This window comes from Coregonus lavaretus (assembly GCF_964263955.1).
Source record: "Coregonus lavaretus genome assembly, chromosome: 11".
In the NCBI taxonomy this organism is placed as follows: domain Eukaryota; kingdom Metazoa; phylum Chordata; class Actinopteri; order Salmoniformes; family Salmonidae; genus Coregonus; species Coregonus lavaretus.
Window position 1 is genome coordinate 28,523,270 of NC_139998.1, and position 24,401 is coordinate 28,547,670.

At 43.0% G+C, this 24,401-nt stretch overlaps 1 protein-coding gene across 1 annotated transcript in view; it reads right to left on the reverse strand.

Annotated features, from left to right (window-relative positions):
• LOC311136886 (semaphorin-3ab-like) overlaps positions 1-24,401 on the reverse strand; it is a gene marked incomplete at both ends in the record, with an annotated part of 52,295 nt that overhangs the window by 7,755 nt on the left and 20,139 nt on the right. Inside the window, 7 exons of the mRNA XM_084171200.1 lie at positions 375-489; positions 1,202-1,344; positions 1,792-1,911; positions 8,789-8,879; positions 9,776-9,895; positions 14,052-14,114; positions 15,434-15,594. Coding sequence (XP_084027326.1) covers positions 375-489; positions 1,202-1,344; positions 1,792-1,911; positions 8,789-8,879; positions 9,776-9,895; positions 14,052-14,114; positions 15,434-15,594 — 813 coding nt within the window. The remainder of the gene's footprint in view (positions 1-374; positions 490-1,201; positions 1,345-1,791; positions 1,912-8,788; positions 8,880-9,775; positions 9,896-14,051; positions 14,115-15,433; positions 15,595-24,401) is intronic.

Sequence of the window (24,401 nt, forward strand, 5' to 3'; positions counted from 1 at the left end):
AGTGTCAACCCCTTTGAAGAGAGGGATGACCGTGGCAGCTTTCCAATCTCTGGGGATCTCAGATGATATGAGAGGTTGAACAGGCTAGTAATAGGGGTTGCGACAATTTCGGCAGCTAATTTTAGAAAGAAAGGGTCCAGATTGTCTAGCCCAGCTGATTTGTAGGGGTTCAGATTTTGCAGCTCTTTTAGAACATCAGCTGTCTGAATTTGGGTGAAGGAGAAGCAGGGGGGGCATGGGCAAGTTGCAGCGGAGGCTGCAGAGCTGGTGGCCGGGTGAGGGGTAGCCAAGTAGAAAGCATGGCCAGCCATACCCACACAGACACACACACGACATAGAATACAACACATACACAGTAGTAGTTAAACACTCACGAAGTTCGTCAAAGTGTGTGTCTATGCCGTTGAGTCCAGGTACAGAACAGACCAGTCTGGCCTTCAGGAACGTGGTCCACTTATTCACAAGACTCCTGTGGCCTCCAAAGTCATTCTGATAGAGGAAATACCAGAGTCCAGAATGAACCTCTCAAAGATTTACTACATCCCCCTACAAAACAATACTACAATACTGCATTTTATAACTATGATTGACACCTGAACAGACAACAACGGCTTAATGGAGCTGTCTTACAGATTCTTATATTACTTTATCAAAACAAAAGTGACTTTAGTCTGCATTTGCGTGTTTGTTTTTCTGGACACGTCGACACAATACAGGCTCCCAGTGTGAGAAAATAAACACATCCACACCCAGATTCACAGTGATTTATTACTGTCTATTAAGGCTGACATCCTGTATAATGAATGGATTGTGTTGAGTAGAGAAGAGCAAATTTCTCACATACTGAGAGATCAGCCTGGGAGGGGGGAGGGTGTGCGTGTGTATGCTACATGGTGGCTGAAGAGACACTAGTCTGTGCCAATACCAGACATTATCCTAACAGTACCACCATTGTTATGTGCTCTCTTTCTTTCTCTCTGGCGCTAGTGTCATTTATTAACCACCTCTCCCTCTCAGGTTTCCCTCAGTAAGAGGAGAGCCACTAACACAACAAACCTCACAGCTAAATATAACCTGAGAGGAGAGAGATACCTAGTTATGAAAGCATCCATTATGGAAAACACGCTGTCACTCATTTACTCTGTTAGAGATAGAGGAAGCTGTTTCAGTCTAAGGTGTCCGAGTGTGTTTGTGTGTGCACCTTGCAGAGCTGTCCGATGCGTGCTTGTGTAGCCTTCCCTGCGTGTTCCCCATCCATAGCATTCTCTCTGAAGAACAGGTAGATCTTGTCATCCTCTTGGTTGTCACTCTCTGGGATCAGATGGACACTCACAAACCTGGGGTCTACACAAAAAAAGAAATAATTTAACAAATAATGAAATAGGGAATCCGTGAGGTCTTCCCCAGTAAAATCCTTAACATACTGTGTCTGCTACCACGCCCTCTCTGCAGTCATGTCAATCACACAGAGGATTTAACACTTAACAATAGTTCTCCACGGTCTTCTCTGTATGTCTCCTTTGTTATCTTACTCTGAGAACAACTTACTGTCACAGCTTCTGTCTGTTCGTGTTTTTAGATTCCGTCTTTGAGACACTTTCTGTCTCAAATTAAGATGGTTTTAATCCGGCTCGTCTGCATGCCAACAGACTTTTAGCTAGCTGAGCTAAAGGCATCGGCTTGCGGAGCTAACATAAGTCTTCAAGACTCAAGCAAAGTTACTCATCATGCAAGTGTAGTTCAATGAACTGAGATCATTAGAACTGAGAATGCTCTTTATCTCCATCTCACCGTTCAGCCAGCGGGAGTCGTGTTGCTCTGTTCTGATTGGGTGATGCTGTCCCAGAGTACGGAAAATGGCAAAGTCCCGCCCCATGAAGTCAGCTGATGTTCCAGAATACAGTTCGCCATCTGGAGGACAGAGGAGGAGGACAATATCAGGTGTGTGTGTGTGCGTGTGCCTGTGCCTGTGCCTGTGTATGTGTGCATGTACGCTGCGTTACGTGTTTGTATGCGTGTGCAAGTGTCAGTGCATGCATATGAGTGTTTGTGTGTGAGTGTGAGTGTGTGTCTAATAACCTTTCATGTACAGGTGTCAAGCGTCTGTATTAGTCTAGCAGGTACACTATGGTGCCTGCAGGCTTAAAAATACAGGTAGAATGTGTTGTCACAAGGAACACCTTCATCTACCATTTAATGAACCAGAACAAGTGGGTGTGAAAGCCTGATTTAACAGGAAGAGACTCAGAGGGCCAGGTAGCTGGCTGCATGAAGAGGGCATGAAAGGAGAGAGGGGAGAGAGAGAGGAGTAGGGGAGACACGGGTGAGAGGATAATGAGGAGAGAGAGAGGAGGAGGGAGACAGGGGTGAGAGGAGAATGAGGAGAGAGAGAGGAGGAGGGTGACAGGGGTGAGAGGAGAATTAGGAGAGAGAGAGGAGGAGGGAGACAGGGGTGAGAGGAGAGAGAGAGGAGGAGGGAGACAGGGGTGAGAGGAGAATGAGGAGAGAGAGAGGAGGAGGGAGACAGGGGTGAGAGGAGGAGGGAGACAGGGGTGAGAGGAGAGAGAGAGAGGAGGCAGACAGGTGAGAGGAGAAAGAGGAGAGAGAGATAAAGGGGTCATGGGCTGGAAAATGACCATCTGTTGGTTGGGGTGGTGTGATGTCATATAGTATGACTGGTCCTGGTGATGAACATGTTGAAGAAATGAAGCTGACACGTACACGCACACACACACACACACACACACACACACACACACACACACACACACACACACACACACACACACACACACACAGTGCATTCAGAAAGTATTCAGACCCCTTGACTTTCACATTTTGTTACGTTACAGCCTTATTCTAACATTTATTCAATAGTTTTTTCCCCCGCTCATCAATCTACACACAATACCCCATAATGACAAAGTAAAAACCGTATTTTTTTTTTGATGTTGCACAAAAAAATATATACACTGCTCCAAAAAATTAAGGGAACACTAAAATAACACATCCTAGATCTGAATGAATGAAATAATCTTATTAAATACTTTTTTCATTACATAGTTGAATGTGCTGACAACAAAATCACACAAAAATTATCAATGGAAATCAAATTTATCAACCCATGGAGGTCTGGATTTGGAGTCACCCTCAACATTAAAGTGGAAAACCACACTACAGGCTGATCCAACTTTGATGTAATGTCATTAAAACAAGTCAAAATGAGGCTCAGTAGTGTGTGTGGCCTCCACGTGCCTGTATGACCTCCCTACAACGCCTGGCAAGCTCCTGATGAGGTGGCGGATGGTCTCCTGAGGGATCTCCTCCCAGACCTGGACTAAAGCATCCGCCAACTCCTGGACAGTCTGTGGTGCAACGTGGCGTTGGTGGATGGAGCGAGACATGATGTCCCAGATGTGCTCAATTGGATTCAGGTCTGGGGAACGGGCGGGCCAGTCCATAGCATCAATGCCTTCCTCTTGCAGGAACTGCTGACACACTCCAGCCACATGAGGTCTAGCATTGTCTTGCATTAGGAGGAACCCAGGGCCAACCGCACCAGCATATGGTCTCACAAGAGGTCTGAGGATCTCATCTCGGTACCTAATGGCAGTCAGGCTACCTCTGGCGAGCACATGGAGGGCTGTGCGTCCCCCCAAATAAATGCCACCCCACACCATGACTGACCCACCGCCAAACCGGTCATGCTGGAGGATGTTGCAGGCAGCAGAATGTTCTCCACGGCGTCTCCAGACATCTGTCACATGTGCTCAGTGTGAACCTGCTTTCATCTGTGAAGAACACAGGGCGCCAGTGGCAAATTTGCCAATCTTGGGGTTCTCTGGCAAATGCCAAACGTCCTGCACGGTGTTGGGCTGTAAGCACATGAGCTGGATGAGCTGCACTACCTGAGCCACTTGTGTGGGTTGTAGACTCCGTCTCATGCTACCACTAGAGTGAAAGCAACGCCAGCATTCAAAAGTGACCAAAACATAAGCCAGGAAGCATAGGAACTGAGAAGTGGTCTGTGGTCACCACCTGCAAAACCAGTCCTTTATTGGGGGTGTCTTGCTAATTGCCTATAATTTCCACGTGTTGTCTATTCCATTTGCACAACAGCATGTTACATTTTTTGTCAATCAGTGTTGCTTCCTAAGTGGACAGTTTGATTTCACAGAAGTGTGATTGACTTGGAGTTAAATTGTGTTGTTTAAGTGTTCCCTTTATTTTTTTGAGAAAAAGTATTTAGTCAGCAACCAATTGTGCAAGTTCTCCCACTTAAAAAGATGAGAGAGGCCTGTAATTTTCATCATAGGTACACTTCAACTATGACAGACAAAATAATAAGAAAAAAATCCTGAAAATCACATTGTAGGATTTTTTATGAATTTATTTGCAAATTATGGTGGAAAATAAGTATTTGGTCAATAACAAAAGTTTCTCAATACTTTGTTATATACCCTTTGTTGGCAATGACACAGGTCAAACGTTTTCTGTAAGTCTTCACAAGGTTTTCACACACTGTTGCTGGTATTTTGGCCCATTCCTCCATGCAGATCTCCTCTAGAGCAGTGATGTTTTGGGGCTGTCGCTGTTCAACACGGACTTTCAACTCCCTCCAAAGATTTTCTATGGGGTTGAGATCTGGAGACTGGCTAGGCCACTCCAGGACCTTGAAATGCTTCTTATGTAGCCACTCCTTCGTTGCCCGGGCGGTGTGTTTGGGATCATTGTCATGCTGAAAGACTCAGCCACGTTTCATCTTCAATGCCCTTGCTGATGGAAGGAGGTTTTCACTCAAAATCTCACGATACATGGCCCCATTCATTCTTTCCTTTACACGGATCAGTCGTCCTGGTCCCTTTGCAGAAAAACAGCCCCAAAGCATGATGTTTCCACCCCCATGCTTCACAGTAGGTATGGTGTTCTTTGGATGCAACTCAGCATTCTTTGTCCTCCAAACATGACGAGTTGAGTTTTTACCAAAAAGTTATATTTTGGTTTCATCTGACCATATGACATTCTCCCAATCCTCTTCTGGATCATCCAAATGCACTCTAGCATACTTCAGACGGGCCTGGACATGTACTGGCTTAAGCAGGGGGACACGTCTGGCACTGCAGGATTTGAGTCCCTGGCGGCGTAGTGTGTTACTGATGGTAGGCTTTGTTACTTTGGTCCCAACTCTCTGCAGGTCATTCACTAGGTCCCCCCGTGTGGTTCTGGGATTTTTGCTAACCGTTCTTGTGATCATTTTGACCCCACAGGGTGAGATCTTGCGTGGAGCCCCAGATCGAGGGAGATTATCATTGGTCTTGTATGTCTTCCATTTCCTAATAATTGCTCCCACAGATGATTTCTTCAAACCAAGCTGCTTACCTATTGCAGATTCAGTCTTCCCAGCCTGGTGCTGGTCTACAATATTGTTTCTGGTGTCCTTTGACAGCTCTTTGGTCTTGGCCATAGTGGAGTTTGGAGTGTGACTGTTTGAGGTTGTGGACAGGTGTCTTTTATACTGATAACAAGTTCAAACAGGTGCCATTAATACAGGTAATGAGTGGAGGACAGAGGAGCCTCTTAAAGAAGAAGTTACAGGTCTGTGAGAGCCAGAAATCTTGCTTGTTTGTAGGTGACCAAATACTTATTTTCCACAATAATTTGCAAATAAATTCATAAAAAATCCTACAATGTGATTTTCTGGAAAAAATATTCTCAATTTGTCTGTCATAGTTGACGTGTACCTATGATGAAAATTACAGGCCTCTCTCATCTTTTTAAGTGGGAGAACTTGCACAATTTGGGGCTGACTAAATACTTTTTTCCACCACTGTATATATACAGTTGAAGTCGGAAGTTTACATACACTCAGGTTGGAGTCATTAAAAATCGTTTTTCAACCACTCCACAAATTTCTTTTTAGAAAACTATAGTTGTGGCAAGTCGGTTAGGACATCTACTTTGTGCATGACACAATAAATTTTTCCAACAATTGTTTACAGACAGATTATTTCACTTATAATTTACTGTATCACAATTCCAGTGGGTCAGAAGTTTACATACACTAAATTGACTGTGCCTTTAAACAGCTTGGAAAATTCCAGAAAATGATGCCATGGCTTTAGAAGCTTCTGATAGGCTAATTGACATCATTTTAGTCAATTGGATGTATTTCAAGACCTACCTTCAAACTCAGTGCCTCTTTGCTTGACATCATGGAAAAATCAAAAGAAATCAGCTAATAAAAATAGTAGACCTCCACAAGTCTGGCTCATCCTTGAAAGCAATTTCCAAACGGCTGAAGGAACCACGTTCATCTGTACAAACAATTGTACGCAAGTATAAACACCACGGGTGCACGCAGCCATCCTACCACTCAGGAAGGCGATGTTTCCTGCTATCTAGAGATGAACGTACTTTGGTGCGAAAAGAGCAAATCAATCCCAGAACAACAGCAAAGGACCTTGTGAAGATGCTAGAGGAGACAGGTACAAAAGTATCTACAGTAAAACAAGTCCTATATCGACAGAACCTGAACGGTTGCTCAGCAAGGAAGAAGCCACTGCTCCAAAACCACCATAAAAAAGCCAGACTATGGTTTGCAACTGCACATGGGGACCAAGATCGTACTTTTTGGAGAAATGTCCTCTGGTCTGATGAAACAAAAATAGAACTGTTTGGCCATAATGACCATCGTTATGTTTGGCTAAGGTGTATGTAAACTTCCGACTTCAACTGTATACAGTGAGGAAAAAAAGTATTTGATCCCCTGCTGATTTTGTACGTTTGCCCACTGACAAAGACATGATCAGTCTATAATTTTAATGGTAGGTTTATTTGAACAGTGAGAGACAGGATAACAACAACAAAATCCAGAAAAATGCATGTCAAATATGTTATAAATTGATTTGCATTTTAATGAGGGAAATAAGTATTTGACCCCTCTGCAAAACATGACTTAGTACTTGGTGGCAAAACCCTTGTTGGCAATCACAGAGGTCAGACGTTTCTTGTAGTTGGCCACCAGGTTTGCACACATCTCAGTCATTAATGTTTTGAGGCTGACGTTTGGCAACTCAAACCTTCAGCTCCCTCCAAAGATTTTTTCTGGGATTAAGGTCTTGAGACTGGCTAGGCCACTCCAGGACCTTAATGTGCTTCTTCTTGAGCCACTCCTTTGTTGCCTTGGCCGTGTGTTTTGGATCATTGTCATGCTGGAATACCCACCCACAACCCATTTTCAATGCCCTGGCTGAGGGAAGGTTTGACGGTACATGGCCTCGTCCATCGTCCCTTTGATGCAGTGAAGTTGTCCTGTCCCCTTAGCAGAAAAACACCCCCAAAGCATAATGTTTCCTCCTCCATGTTTGACGGTGGGGATGGTGTTCTTGGGGTCATAGGCAGCATTCCTCCTCCTCCAAACACGGCGAGTTGAGTTGATGCCAAAGAGCTCGATTTTGGTCTCATCTGACCACAACACTTTCACCCAGTTCTCCTCTGAATCATTCAGATGTTCATTGGCAAACTTCAGACGGCCCTGTATATGTACTTTCTTGAGCAGGGGGACCTTGCGGGCGCTGCAGGATTTCAGTCCTTCACGGCTTAGTGTTACCAATTGTTTTCTTGGTGACTATGGTCCCAGCTGCCTTGAGATCATTGACAAGATCCTCCCGTGTAGTTCTGGGCTGATTCCTCACCGTTCTCATGATCATTGCAACTCCACGAGGTGAGATCTTGCATGGAGCCCCAGGCCGAGGGAGATTGACAGTTCTTTTGTGTTTCTTCCATTTGTGAATAATCGCACCAACTGTTGTCACCTCCTCACCAAGCTGCTTGGCGATGGTCTTGTAGGTCTACAATCTTGTCCCTGACATCCTTGGAGAGCTCTTTGGTCTTGGCCGTGGTGGAGAGTATGGAATCTGATTGATTGATTGCTTCTGTGGACAGGTGTCTTTTATACAGGTAACAATCTGAGATTAGGAGCACTCCCTTTAAGAGTGTGCTCCTAATCTCAGCTCGTTACCTGTATAAAAGACACCTGGGAGCCAGAAATCTTTCTGATTGAGAGGGGGTCAAATACCTATTTCCCTCATTAAAATGCAAATCAATTTATAACATTTTTGACATGCGTTTTTCTGGATTTGGTTGTTGTTATTCTGTCTCTCACTGTTCAAATAAACCTACCATTAAAATTATTGACTGATCATTTCTTTGTCAGTGGGCAAACTTACAAAATCAGCAGGGGATCAAATATTTTTTTTCCCTCACTGTATGTAATATCATATTTACATATGTATTCAGACCCTTCACTCAGTACTTTCTGAATATTAATGTAAATAAGTTATTTCTGTTTTTTTTCTCTTTTTTTATTTTTAATACATTTGCAAAAATTTGTAAAAACCTGTTTTCGCTTTGTCATTATGGGGTATTGTGTGTAGATAGATGAGGATTTATTTTTATTTAATCCATTTTAGAATAAGGCTCTAACGTAACAAAATGTGGAAAAAGTCAAGGGAACTGAATACTTTCCGAATGCACTGTACATCTACCACTCTTACAGGCTTGGAAATGAGTGGGTGTCCGCTGTAGAGTACTCCTAATTATGAACACTATACTGTATATACCCAGCCCTGTCATTCATCCACTTCCTCTTAACTGTAAATATGCTTAATGAATGAGTGGAGATGAGAGAAGAGGTTTAACTTCCTCTTTAAGTGTGTTTAAAAGTTCAGGGGTAAATTAGTGCCTTGATACAGAAAGTTGAGCGTGTGAGTTTGTTGGGGTCACTCACCAATGAGCATGGATGCTGTGAGCAGCTTGGGGTCATAAGGGCTTTTCCCTCGACCGTTCTCTATCTGGGGCTCCAGCCTGAACACACTGTCCTGTTACATAAGAAATAGGTCAAAATAAAGATAATTTAGAACTCAGATTTTAGGTCAAAGTCCCATTGACATCAATGCATAATGCTGGCGTCTTGGAAAAAAACATTGTATCTCTATTTTTGCAGAATTTGATTTTTTACATTCTCATAGAGCCGGGTTCTCCAACCCTGTTCCTGGAGAGCTACTATCCTGTAGGTTTTCACTCCAACCCTAATCTAGCACACCTGATTCTAATAATTAGCTGTTTGATAAGCTGAACCAGGTTAGTTATAACTGGGGTTGGAGCGAAAACATAACTGGGGTAGGACACCCCTGTCATAGAGTCACTTTAACAAGTGGGCCCAGCCGGGCAGTTAAGAGCGGGGACGACTATTCTCAGAGAGATTCTCCCTCTCTATTCTCTGCAGTCTAATGAATAGGAAACACATTTATAAGCCTGACTCACTGACATAACGAAGAGGAGACGTAGAACACAGGCATACACACAGCATTTCAATTGTAAAGGAATGAATTGAGGAGCTTTTGGACGATGGAACTCTGTGTTTAATTTTCCACCTCATTTACTGAACGAATAAAACCATTTTTCCTAAGGCCATCAGTGAATCATTACGATTCAGAGAATACCTCCATGGCACGGTTTATGATTTTAAATCGAAAGCCAAAACCGTAATCTCACATTATAGTGTAGAGTTTTTCTTAACGCTGCTATCTAGCTGTAGCTCATACAAGGCTTGGATCAGTCAGCAGAAACATGACGTGCCCTCTACCACGGCTTATGTTGTCATATTGGTCAGTAAATAGTTGAACACTAGAGCTAGATTACTGGAGTAAGCAGACCGATGGGTGGGCACAAAGATGAATAAATGTGTGAATAGTAACAATGCAGGTTGGCATACCTCTAGTTTCTTCCCCACCTCCAGGTAGGCACAGACAGGGTGGAAGGCTCCAGTTCCACATACATACAGATGGGTCTGGTTAAATGGCTGCAACACCTTGATGAAGTTAGAGCATTCACTCTGGAGATAGAAAATGAGAGAGATTTTGTATATCTTGGGTACGCAGGAGATAAACAGTTTATGAAAACAACTAACAGACAGAGAATAAAGCTGTCTGAAGCTGTTGGGTCAAAACCCAGTTTGTCCCTCAGAAGTAAGCCCTCCTATCCAGAGCTGATCCACTGGACAGAGAAAAGTGTAAAATCCTCTCTGGACTTCACACAACATCACATAGAGCTATGATTGCTGAAAAACAAACATTTAGGTTGAAGGAATGAAGGGCATCTGTAATCAGAATTAAAGGCTTGTCCTGTCTGAATAATCGATAAATAATATTCCAAGAATATGCAGGGAACAACCTCATCTACAGTGGGGAGAACAAGTATTTGATACACTGCCGATTTTGCAGGTTTTCCTACTTACAAAGCATGTAGAGGTCTGTAATTTTTATCATAGGTACACTTCAACTGTGAGAGACTGAATCTAAAACAAAAATCACATTGTATGATTTTTAAGTAATTAATTTGCATTTTATTGCATGACATAAGTATTTGATACATCAGAAAAGCAGAACTTAATATTTGGTACAGAAACCTTTGTTTGCAATTACAGAGATCATACGTTTCCTGTAGGTCTTGACCAGGTTTGCACACACTGCAGCAGGGATTTTGGCCCACTCCTCCATACAGACCTTCTCCAGATCCTTCAGGTTTCGGGGCTGTCGCTGGCAATACGGACTTTCAGCTCCCTCCAAAGATTTTCTATTGGGTTCAGGTCTGGAGACTGGCTAGGCCACTCCAGGACCTTGAGATGCTTCTTACGGAGCCACTCCTTAGTTGCCCTGGCTGTGTGTTTCGGGTCGTTGTCATGCTGGAAGACCCAGCCACGACCCATCTTCAATGCTCTTACTGAGGAAAGGAGGTTGTTGGCCAAGATCTCGCGATACATGGCCCCATCCATCCTCCCCTCAATACGGTGCAGTCGTCCTGTCCCCTTTGCAGAAAAGCATCCCCAAAGAATGATGTTTCCACCTCCATGCTTCACGGTTGGGATGGTGTTCTTGGGGTTGTACTCATCCTTCTTCTTCCTCCAAACACGGCGAGTGGAGTTTAGACCAAAAAGCTCTATTTTTGTCTCATCAGACCACATGACCTTCTCCCATTCCTCCTCTGGATCATCCAGATGGTCATTGGCAAACTTCAGATGGCCCTGGACATGTGCTGGCTTGAGCAGGGGGACCTTGCGTGCGCTGCAGGATTTTAATCCATGACGGCGTAGTGTGTTACTAATGGTTTTCTTTGAGACTGTGGTCCCAGCTCTCTTCAGGTCATTGACCAGGTCCTGCGTGTAGTTCTGGGCTGATCCCTCACCTTCCTCATGATCATTGATGCCCCACGAGGTGAGATCTTGCATGGAGCCCCAGACCGAGGGTGATTGACCGTCATCTTGAACTTCTTCCATTTTCTAATAATTGCGCCAACAGTTGATGCCTTCTCACCAAGCTGCTTGCCTATTGTCCTGTAACCCATCCCAGCCTTGTGCAGGTCTACAATTTTATCCCTGATGTCCTTACACAGCTCTCTGGTCTTGGCCATTGTGGAGAGGTGGGAGTCTGTTTGATTGAGTGTGTGGACAGGTGTCTTTTATACAGGTAACGAGTTCAAACAGGTGCAGTTAATACAGGTATTGAGTGGAGAACAGGAGGGCTTCTTAAAGAAAAACTAACAGGTCTGTGAGAGCCGGAATTCTTACTGGTTGGTAGGTGATCAAATACTTATGTCATGCAATAAAATGCAAATTAGTTACTTAAAAATCATACAATGTGATTTTCTGGATTTTTGTTTTAGATTCCGTCTCTCACAGTTGAAGTGTACCTATGATAAAAATTACAGACCTCTACATGCTTTGTAAGTAGGAAAACCTGCAAAAATGGGCAGTGTATCAAATACTTGTTCTCCCCACTGTACATGTGAATAACAATGTTGTTGAAAGGAACAGCCCTGATTGTTTATACTGTAACAATGACATCATGCCCAGGCCAGCTGAGTGAGTGCTGTTTCTGCTGTTTCAGAGATAATCCAGACTGTTGTGCTGTGTAGTAACTCAACAACTCACTGTTCAGATTGAGGCCAGTAATCTGTAATTCTCTGTTTTTCCCTCTTTATTTAATTATCTCTATATCTCTCTCCTATATTTCTCTCTCCATCTCCCCCTCCCCATATGCAATCACTGACCTCTCTCCTATCCTGACTCCTGATCAGAAAGGATCAGGGATGAGTATTAAAGCAGCTGGGATTTTATGATGGACATCAACAGTGAGACCTTTTAATGCAGAAACAGCCTTGCAACTAACCTGCAACGAACCAGAAACCTTCCCACAACAACAAAATGTTATGAGCATTACATACTGTAACCTCATCTGAGTTTACTGTGCAGTGTAGTGTAGTGTAGTGTAGTGTGTATGTGTGTGTGGGTATGTGTGTCTCCATGCTACAAAGCCTGTTTCCCGTGATCTGTCAGCACATGCCTGAGCAGGCAACAGGCCTGACCTCATATGAAAATGAATGTCATCACACTGATGAGAAAACAGAAAAACAAATAATGCATGATTACATGTATCTGCCTTTAGAAGGTCACCAACAGAAAGCAGCTCTGTTGATTGTGTATGCATTTGTTGTCAACCGAAGAACTGTCTGTCATTTCAGGGCGGTTTAGCTGGTTGTGCAGATGTGCAGATTTAATAAAACCTTTCCTGGCTCTGTGTATCACCCTCCCTTCTTCATAGATGTACAGTAAATTAGCAATTTCTCCTTCTATTATTTTCTCTTTCTCATCTCTCTTTCACAGTCTTCCCCATGTTCACAAGTGTCTTTGTTCCAGTTCATCGAAGGACATCTGTAGTCCTGCTACCTCTCTCTCTCTCCTTCTCCCCTCTGCCCTCTTTTCCTTCCTCTCCTCCCTCTCTCCTCTGCCCTTCACACACAAAGACCATCCTTCAGGGCTCCCTGCTCATCCCTTCCAGAATGTTTACAGAAAACACACACACACAAAAGACCTGATGGCCCTTCAAATCAGCCCTATAGAAACTCAGCATAGCCTGACCTTGATCTTGTGAACTCAGTGAGGCAGACGCAGCAGAGCTATGATTTTATATTGCAGGCAACACATGGCCCCAGGCTGTGTCTGAGAAGGAAGTCAGAATGAGAGAGATTGGAACTGTCTCTCTGAGTCTTTACACATTGTACTGCTTGTATTCAGACAGATATAAAGGAAAAATATACACGACTGAGCTAGTCATGCAAGGAGGACACATGTAGCATAGAAGTGCTGCTGGTATCGACATGACTCTTCTTAGGCTGAAGAAAACACACACCTAAATTATCTTGTGATATGGCGGTGGGAATTTCTAATGCCATATGACTGTGTAGACAGAAGCCATGCTCTATTTTACACAGCCATAACTGATGTTACAGTAGGATACTGCTCCTGTGTTGAAAGCACATTGAGGATTGAGGATTTCAAGTTGAAAGCACATTGAGGATTTCAAGTTGAATGCTGACCGCAGTACTGCAGGCATAGTTTCCAAAAAACAGGACACCCCATTATAGTGAATGAGAAAATGGCGATCTTTGTGGTCAATATTCGTGGCTATATAAAAAAACATTGAACCAATAATTGCTTTTATTTCACCAGATGTATGTCCTTGAACTGATTACTTTAAAATCACACACAGACAAAATGTAAATAATAATTTAGTTGCTAATGCCAGCCTGCAGGTCCCCGGTCAGCCTTCAACTTAAGATACACTGAGCTAGCCTACAACGTCACTTCCTAGAGTAGCTCAAACTGCTCATGTGATGTTTCCAAAAACATGTAGCAAGATGGTGACATGCTGAAATGACACTTTCTGATCTTCAAATGCGTCACTGAGGATTCTCATAGGAAACAATGGGGTGTCGTCATCAAAGTCTTCGTCCATATTTCTTACAGTCTATGGGTTGGACTCTAGATGATTAAGGTCATGTAATGTCTCTATCTTGGCCAGGGGATTATGATCAGATTCAGAGCTTCCTGTCCATGTGTCAACACACAGATTACACAAACACACTGTACTCTAAAAAGCAGTACTTCCGGAGGGAGAGATAGTGTAAAAGTGTAAGATGTGGTAGCTACTCACAATGAGGTCCTTTCCTGCCCATTTACACTCATCTCTTCTGGAGGTGGAGGCAGGCCACGGGATCTACACAGACACAGAGAGAGATAAGGACACTTCACTACACAATACACATAGATACAATAACTTTAATCAGCCACTAGCAATCCTAACTTCAACCAGTCCCTAACCCTAACCCCTCGACCAAGCAGCTGGTCAGCTAACAGGCCTTAAAAATTAGCTGAGGTGCTTCTGCCAGCAACGTTACTACAAAATTTACTTTTGTAGGAGGCAGCTCATATTTTATGAGATTGCGTTGATGTGTATGTGTCTGCTTGCGCACCTGTGCATGTTCATATGTGTATGTGCGTGGTGGAGGTAGAGGTAGAGGAGTCACAATGTGATTTGTTCTCCACTTTGTTTCCGTTTACTCCATTATTCATCCAGGTGTGCAGGGAGTGGCTAACACGCCTGGCGCAGTGTGAGATCCTGTGCGACAGCTCAGGTCTGAATTAATCATCAGCCACTTCTCTGTAGAAACCATATAGAATGATAGAGGCCTCTAGGTACCAAAAGGCTGTATTAGCATGGGCAGCGCCATTGAGGGCTTCCACCATTTATATGTAGTCAACTGGGTGGGACTTCCAACTTCATTGGCTGATCCCTACTGGTGACCCTGTTAGAGTCATGTTCAACCGGGTCATCAGGAGGGATCAGCCAATTGTTCTAAGGCACTGCATCGCAGTGCTAGCTGTGCCACTAGAGATCCTGGTTCGAATCCAGGCTCTGTCGTAGCCGGCCGCGACCGGGAGACCCATGGGGCGGCGCACAATTGGCCCAGCGTCGTCCAGGGTAGGGGAGGGAATGGCCGGCAGGGATGTAGCTCAGTAGAGCATGGCGTTTGCAACGCCAGGGTTGTGGGTTCGATTCCCACAGGTGGCCAGTATAAAAAAGAATGTATGCACTCACTAACTGTAAGTCGCTCTGGATAAGAGCGTCTGCTAAATGACTTAAATGTAAATGTAAATGTAAGAAAATGTAATACTTCAAAATGGATATTGCCTCAATAGCGCTGCCTATGCTGTCACAGACGTTATAATGGCACAGATACAAAGATGAGTCCTCTATCTATCTCTATGGTAGAAACAGAGTCCCTGGACACCTGGCTGAGACTAGCTAAAACGGACAGGGGTGAGGAAGTTTGTAATTTACAATTTGAAATGTATCAACCCCTACAAAATTGTCCATTAATTATAATCCACGTAATAATTCACATTTCCTTTTGTAGCAAACTGTCTCGAATGAAGATCCTACATCTGTATAGACAGACAGACTACAAGCAGACTATGGTGTATATATGCAAGTGTATTGATTATAATGCATTATCAGTGTATTGTAACTGTTACCTGTGCCAGATCTCTGCTGATGTTTACTAGGTTGAAGGAGAAGATGTGGTCCTTGGCTCCCACCACCAGACGACCCTTCTCCTCGTCCAAAAGGAACGTGTGGTAGGCGGAGCTATTCACCAAGCCCTCAAACGTCACCAAGTTATTAGACTCCAACATCTCTGGAGAACACAGAGAGAGAGAGAGAGAGAGAGAGAGAGAGAGAGAGAGAGAGAGAGAGAGAGAGAGAGAGAGAGAGAGAGAGAGAGAGAGAGAGAGAGAGAGAGAGAGAGAGAGAGAGAGAGCGCATTGAGCATTTACAATTATTAACCATATGACTTGTTGTGGTATCTGATATACCCAGGTAATTAAACACTTTAGACTAGACAGAAATAAAGAGAGTTTGATAAAGGGAAGTCTTGGCATACAGCGTCTAATAGAATAGCATCTTATAGAACATATTGTGAACTGTCTCCTCAGTATAGTCATAATGTCAGAGGGGAAACATCCCATCCCCACATGAAGACACATCCTACACGCTTAGAAAATAAGGTGCTATGTGGGACCTAAAAGGGTTCTTCAGCTGTCCCCATAGGAGAACCCTTTGAAGAACCCTTTTTGATTCCTAGAAAAACATGTTTTGTTCCAGGTAGATCCCTTTTGGGTTCCATGTAAAACCCTTTCCACAGAGGGTTCTACCTGGAACCCAAAAGGGTTATCCTATGGGGACATCTGAATAACCCTTTTGGAACTATTTTTTCTAAGAGCGTAGCAGCAGGGACAGGATCACAACTCCAAAAGCCTAGGGAGGTACCAGAAAGAGAGGGTGCTTTAGCTGAGATGTAATAAAACAATGTTAGTGTGTTCTCTCTTGCCCAATCACACATTCTCCCTCACACCCTCTACCCCACACTAGTTTGTGTCCAACAAAATGTATTCTATGAATCAGCGCTGCCAAACTTGCTTGGACTGTGTGGAAATGCTGAAGAGGCAATGACCAAATGGTCGGGCTGGGGGAACTGACCTTGACTGGCCAGCCAGGCAGAACTGGACCACAGAACAAACTCTCAGTGGAAAACGGAGACAATTCTCCGTACAGTATGACCAGCCAGTCTCAGAGTAGACACTGGAGAAATTATCGCAAACCACAACAACCATGAGGTAATTTTAATTGTTGTATTAAAATGTGCACAACATCTGTAACAACCACCACAGAACATTCCCCAAAAGTTCTCATTAGTTTTCCAGCTAATCTAATAACACAATGTACATGTACCAGTACTGTTTTCCCAGCAAACCATAATTGGTTCTGTGAAAGTTCCCAGAACATTCGTTAGGTCGCAGCAAATGTTCTGATAACACAAGAACTGTCCATTTGTGGTGATGATTATAGAATGTTTGTATAACACATTTGCCTGATGTTGCAAGAATGTTCCTATAGAATAAAACATTTAGGGCTCTATTCAATCCTCACTGTGGAAGTTCAGCGTTACAGCATGATTGAAAGGCAATGTTCCCGGTTTAGCGGAGACTGCATTCACGGTAAACGCTGCATATGCGGCTCAATTGGAAATTACCTTTACATTTATATTGCGGAATCTGTAATGCTTTAACTTTACAGATTGAATAGAGTCCTTAATCTATTCTTTAAGGTTCCCAGAATGCTTTCCAATTGTGTGGATGATTCTACTATGTTTTTTTTAGGGTGCAAAAAACATTTACTTGATGTTACAAAAACATTCCCAGAACACATTTAGTCTGTTCTTTAAAGGTTCCCAGAATGTTTCATTAGGTTGTGGGAATAGTCTGGTGCGAACATTGTGGGAACATCAAAGTATATGCTCCCAAAACACAAAAACTGTCCAGTTGTACAGATTATTCTACAATGTTTCTTTTAGGGCGCAAAAAACATTCACCTGATGTTACAAGAACATTCCCAGAACACATTTCATCTGTTCTTTAAAGGTTCCCAGAATGTTTCATTAGGTTGTGGTAACATTGTGGTGACATGACAAGAGAGATGTTCCCAAAACACAAAAACTGTCCTGTTGTGCTGACATTCAGATAATGTGTGTATCAGGGTGCACAAAATATCCCTTTGATGTTGCAAGAATGTTGAAAGAACCGCCTTTCTGAGTTCTTTAAAGGTTCCCAGAACATGTAATTAGGTTGTGGGAACAGTGTGGGTACATTTCACAAAGTAGGTTCACCAAATATGCTAAGATGTGATGACATTCATACAATGTTTAAGTTAGGTGGTCAGGACATTCCCTTAATGTTCTAAGAATGAAAAAAAGTATGTTTTTATGACGTTAATAACATGTTTGTTTTAGGTTTGATTTTGATTTTATTGGGATTCCCATTAGCTGACGGCAATGGTGTCAGCTAGTCTTCCTGGGGTCCGACCAATAACAAAAAATACATTACAGACAAACATACTTTACAATTTATAAGCATTTAAAAACATTAACATGGACATGGAATTCGTTCTGGATTTGGGGACTGTGAAGAGACCCCTGGTGACATGTCCAGTGAGGTAAGTATGTCTGTCAGAGCTATATGTACGTTGATTATACAGACAATTAAAACATTTCACAATAATATTTCTCTCTAATATTTATTTTGTCATATCCCCACAATGTTCCCACTACGTAAATAAATGTTTTAGGAACTTTTAAAGAAAATAAAACATGTTCTGGGAATGTTCTTGCAACATCAGGCAAATGTTTTTTGCAACCTAATAGAAAGATTGCAGTAATCAGCACAACTGGACAGTTTTTGTGTTTGGAAACTCTTTTGAGAATCTCTTATCATGTCCACACAATCTTCCCACAACCTAATGAAACATTATGGGATTTTTTAAAGAACAGATTAAATGTGTTCTAGGAGCGTTCTTGCAATATCAAGTGAATGTTTTATACAAATGTTCTATAATCATCACCATGACTGGACATGAGAAAATTTGCAGTGACCTAACGAATGATCTGGGAACTTTCACAGAAACAATTTAGGTTTGCTTTGCTGGGTGGATGTCGGTCTTCCTGTAGGCTCTGATGAACCACTTCAAACCACAACAACCATTAGGTCAGTGTCAACAAACAGTCCAGTATTGTACAATGCAATATTTGCAACCTTTTAGGCTGAGGGGTGTTATTTTGACCGCCTTTCTAGATGAAACTGTAACCTTTACCTGGTGCCCAAATTGTTTTTCTCACACCTAAACCTCTCTCACACACCATCTCTAACACCTCACACACACAAACACACACACACACACACACACACACACACACACACACATACACATACACACACACGTACCCTCCCACGTATGCACACACCATTCCTTCTCACACTCTCTCCTCACCCAATAAACCCACCCACACCCATTGCCCCCACCAGCTGACCACCCACACATTTGTGTGTGGGAGGGAGAGAGGGAAAGAGAAGGGAGAGGAATTATAAGGGGAAATAAAAAATTATGGAGAGATAGGGTGATAGGCAAAGGTATTGTGAATCTTGTGAAGAAGCGAAAGTCAGGAGGAGGGAGAGAGAGAGAGGGAGGGACAGGGAGAGATGGGAAGGGACAGGAGAGAGAGTGTGTGTGTGTGATAAGTGGCAATAATGAAGTAACCACAGTGTAAAGTCTCTGAGGAACTGTTGAGATGAGTGTCTGTAACACCCTGTAATTCTGGGCGCCTCAGTCCCTACACTCTTCAATTTATTTTTCCTCCTCTCTCTCTTTCTCCCTCTCTCTCTCCCCACAGTCCAATTTGGTTTGACGTAAGCAGTAGTGACATACTCCCTCCTCACTTATGACTGAAAAGCTGGGTGGAATAACTGTTTGCTCAAGATCTGTGTCTCATTTTAGAAGCACATTTCTTCACACAGATGAACTACAAAAATATAGCTATGTAAACCCATTGGTCTCATCTATCAGAATACATTAGATTGGAGGACAGCCCTCCAGATGGTTGGATTCCTGAGCTCGGTAGAACAAGAGTTTTTTCCATGAAATGTTTTAGTCAAATAGTGTTTTTCCTGAAATAGTGACAGCCATGTGTGAGTGTTCTCTGGAGTGACATTAGTCATGTTCAGTATGGCCATGTGTGTAATATCACTATGTGTGGGTAGAGGTATAGCTCGCTAGACTAATGGGAATGTCCTATTGATGTAGTCCAGGTCACACCACAGTCATACATTACACTGTGTATGTTTTTAGCTTCTGTGTTACACCAACCTGAAACCTCTCTACAACCAATATACAACCTACCTGAAACCCCTCTACAGCCAGTTGCTAGATTCTATTCTAAATGTGGGATTGGAAGTAGATGTATTACTATGTGTGATGAAGGAAAACATTAGCTGGTGATAGGTTTCAGAGTGCTATATCATTAATCCACAACTTAGTGTGCAGTTGGTTGTTAGCTAAGGGTGTATTGCTGTGTAAGAAATTGAAACTTGTATTAATGACTCGGTTCTGATTGCCACAGGATGTATGAAAGCCTAACTATAGTTTTAACTATGCTTTGTGGGAAGTTACCCTACACATATGTTTTAACATATTTGAATACAGACCTCAGGAAGTGTACTTTTCAGAAAGTATTGGACTCTGGTTATATCAGATACCATAGGAAGTAATATGGTTACTAATTGTAAATTCTCTCTCTCTCTCTCTCTCTCTCTCTCTCTCTCTCTCTCTCTCTCTCTCTCTCTCTCTCTCTCTCTCTCTCTCTCTCTCTCTCTCTCTCTCTCTCTCTCTCTCTCTCTCTCTCTCTCTCTCTCTCTCTCTCTCTCTCTCTGTGTGTGTGTGTGTGTGCATCATGAATGTTTCAGCAGGGAGAATGCCCCCTATCTGAAGTGTGTTTATATGTCAGAACCCCTGAGAGAGGAGAAGGGAAAGGACAAGGGGGAGGAGGAGAGAAGTGGGCAAAGTAAGAGAAGAGAGAGATGGATATGCATGCAGTTTAAGAAAAAGGTAATGTAAGGGAAAATGTGCAAAGGAAGAGAAAGAGGAGTTACAGAGTAAGAGTGGGAGGGAGGGAGAGAGAGAAAGAGAGAGGGAGACCACCTGCTTCTAGTTAGAAACAGATTCCCTCAAGTGCCCTTCATTCTGCTATGTCACAAACACACACCACTTTTAATTGAAAGCCCTCCTCTCCCACACACACCCCAGAACTATTCCCCCTCCCCACGCATACACACACACACACACACACACACACACACACACACACACACACACACACACACACACACACACACACACACACACACACACACACACACACACACACACCTGAACAAACAAAGAGACAGGTGTGTGTGTGTGTGTGTGTGTGTGTGTGTGTGTGTGTGTGTGTGTGTGTGTGTGAGTTACTGTAATCCTACTGTATATGCTACCCACTGTGAAAAGGAAGCAGCTGATTGCAAACGGTGGCGTGTCAGACATTTTAACACACACCACACATATCTCAGGTGAGTGTTTGTGTTTGTGTGGGACTAGCACCCATGGAAACCATTCATTCACCAGAGTATAGTGAGATTATTAAAAATAAAACAGGGATAACTGCTGACGTAGAGACACATGTGCTCAAGAATGCACACACATGCATGATTAAGCATATATGGATCCACACAAAAACTTTAATCATGATTTGAATATTCAAATATGTGAAATCAGCCATGTTAGAGACTCTGATCTGTATCCTCCTGGTCAGAAACAACTCCTAGCCCTACTACTCATTCCGTATCTGCATAGGGGCTCATTTGGAAAGACAGATGGACAGGTGGACAAACAGGTGGCCAGACAGACAGACAGACAATTGTATGGGAAGTGGGGTCAAAAGATGTCAGCTGTTAACCTTTCCCTATCCCCACTCTTCATGTTTCCTCCTTTCCCACACTCTCCATTCAACTATCCCTCTCTCTCAGCTGCAATATGCTCCACTCTCCCCTCTCTTTTTTATTTCAATGCACTCTCCATGTCACCCCTTACCGAACTATCTATCATTGCCTCTCTCTTTTCTCTCTTTTCACCTCTGCCTTTCCCTTCTCCAGTCATTTATCTCTTCAACTCTTTTGTAATCTTCTCCACCTTCCTATATCTTCCTCCCTCTCAGCTAAGACACAGCTCTATTTTATATGACACCTATACAGTGAGGGGGAAAAGTATTTGATACCCTGCTGATTTTGTACGTTTGCCCACTGACAAAGAAATGATCAGTCTATAATTTTAATGGTAGGTTTATTTGAACAGTGAGAGACAGAATAACAACAAAAAAATCCAGGAAAAAGCATGTCAAAAAAGTTATAAATTTATTTGCATTTTAATGAGGGAAATAAGTATTTGACCCACTGCTCTTTGCATATATTCTCCAAGTCATTAAGGTTTCGAGGCTGACGTTTGGCAATTCGAAACTTCAGCTCCCTCCACAGATTTTCTATGTGATTAAGGTCTGGAGACTGGCTAGGCCACTCCAGGACCTTAATGTGCTTCTTCTTGTGCCACTCCTTTGTTGCCTTGGCCATGTGTTTTGGGTCATTGTCATTTTCAATGCCCTGGCTGAGTGAAGGAGGTTCTCACCCAAGATTTGACGGTACATGGCCCCGTCCATCGTCCCTTTGATGCAGTGAAGTTGTCCTGTCCCCTTAGCAGAAAAACACCCCCAAAGCATAATGTTTCCACCTCCATGTTTGATGGTGGGGATGGTGTTCTTGGGGTCATAGGCAGCATTCCTCCTCCTCCAAACATGGCGAATTGAGTTGATGCCAAAGAGCTCCATTTTGGTCTCATCTGACCACAACACTTTCACCCAGTTCTCCTCTGAATCATTCAGATGTTCATTGGCAAACTTCAGACGGGCATGTATATGTGCTTTCTTGAGCAGGGGGACCTTGCGGGCGCTGCAGGATTTCAGTCCTTCACGGTGTAGTGTGTTACCAATTGTTTTCTTGGTGACTATGGTCCCAGCTGCCTTGAGATCATTGACAAGATCCTCCCGTGTAGTTCTGGGCTGATTCCTCACCATTCTCATGATCATTGCAACTCCACGAGGTGAGATCTTGCATGGAGCCCCAGGCCGAGGGAGATTGACAGTTCTTTTGTGTTTCTTCCATTTGCGAATAATCGCACCAACTGTTGTCACTTTCTCACCAAGCTGCTTGGCGATGGTCTTGTAGCCCATTCCAGCCTTGTGTAGGTCTACAATCTTGTCCCTGACATCCTTGGAGAGCTCTTTGGTTTTGGCCATGGTGGAGTGTTTGGAATCTGTTTGATTGATTGCTTCTGTGGACAGGTGTCTTTTATACAGGTAACAAGCTGAGATTAGGAGTACTCCCTTTAAGAGTGTGCTCCTAATCTCAGCTCGTTACCTGTATAAAAGACACCTGGGAGCCAGAAATCTTTCTGATTGAGAGGGGGTCAAATACTTATTTCCCTCATTAAAATGCAAATCAATTTAGAAAAAAAATGTATATGCATTTTTCTGGATTTTTTTGTTGTTATTCTGTCTCTCACTGTTCAAATAAACCTACCATTAAAATGATAGACTGATCATTTCTTTGTCAGTGGGCAAACGTACAAAATAAGCAAATCACTTTTTTCCATCACTGTATAAATGAACAATTGTACCCTACATTCTCTCTCTTTCTCTCTTTCTTTGTTTGTCTCTGGACTGAAGGTTATAGGGAGCGTTAAGTGCGGCCATAGAAAATATCAGAAGCACATCTAAGCAATAAAACATATGAGCCAGTATTGTATGGAGCCCTATATCTCAAGGCCTTGTTCATATACAGTGCCCTCCACAATTATTGGCACCCCTGTTTAAGATGTGGTCGAGGACTTCCAAAAATTTTCTTTTTTTTTTAAACAACATAGAACCCAAATGCAAAAAAAGAGAAAAATCCAACCTTTTATTTAAGTACATTACTTTGGTGTAAAAAAAAAAATCACACATTTAGAAAAAAATAACTTGAAATCATGTGTCCCACAATTATTGGCACCCCTGATGTTAATACTTTGTACAACCCCCTTTTGCCAACAAGACAGCACTTAATCTCCTCCTATAACATTTCACAAGATTGGAGAACACAGAGAGAGGGATCTTTGACCATTCTTCTTTGCACAATCTTTCTAGATCATCCAGTGTCCTGGGTCCTCTCTTATGCACTCTCCTCTTTAGCTCGCCCCACAGGTTTTCGATTGGGTTGAGGTCTGGGGACTGAGATGGCCATGGGAGGACCTTGAGTTTGTGACTGCTGAACCATTTTTGTGTAGATTTTGCCACATGTTTTGGATCATTATCCTGCTGAAAGACCCAATGACGACCCATCTTCAGCTTTCTGGCAGAGGCCATCAGGTTTTTATTTAAAATGTCCTGGTAGTTCAAAGCGTTCATAATGCCAAGCACCCTAACAAGGTTCCCAGGGCCTTTGGAAGAGAAACAGGCCCACAGCATCACAGATCCTCCACCATACTTCACGGTGGGCATGAGGTGCTTTTCGGCATACTCATCTTTTGTTTTACGCCAGACCCACTTAGAGTGTTTGTTGCCAAAAAGCTCAATCTTAGTCTCATCTGACCAAAGCACACGATCCCAGTTGAAGTCCCAGTGCCGCTTAGCAAACGCCAGACGTTTACGTTTGTGAGTGTTAGTGAGAAAAGGCTTTTTCCTTGCATGCCTCCCAAACAGCTTGTTGGCATGTAGAGAGTGTCTGATGGTTGTTTTGGATACTTTGTGACCCCAAGATGCCACTCTTTGATGCAATTCTGTGACAGTGAGCTTAGGACTTTTTTTTACTTCTCTTACCATCCTCCTCACTGTGCGTTGTGGCAAGATAAACTTGGGACCTCTTCCAGCCTTGTTTGTCACTGTTCCAGTTGTTTTAAACTTCTTAATGATTCCTCTGACTGTAGATACGGGCAAGTTAAGGCGAGTGGCTATTTTCTTGTAGCCATTGCCTGACTTATGAAGGTCGACACAAATCT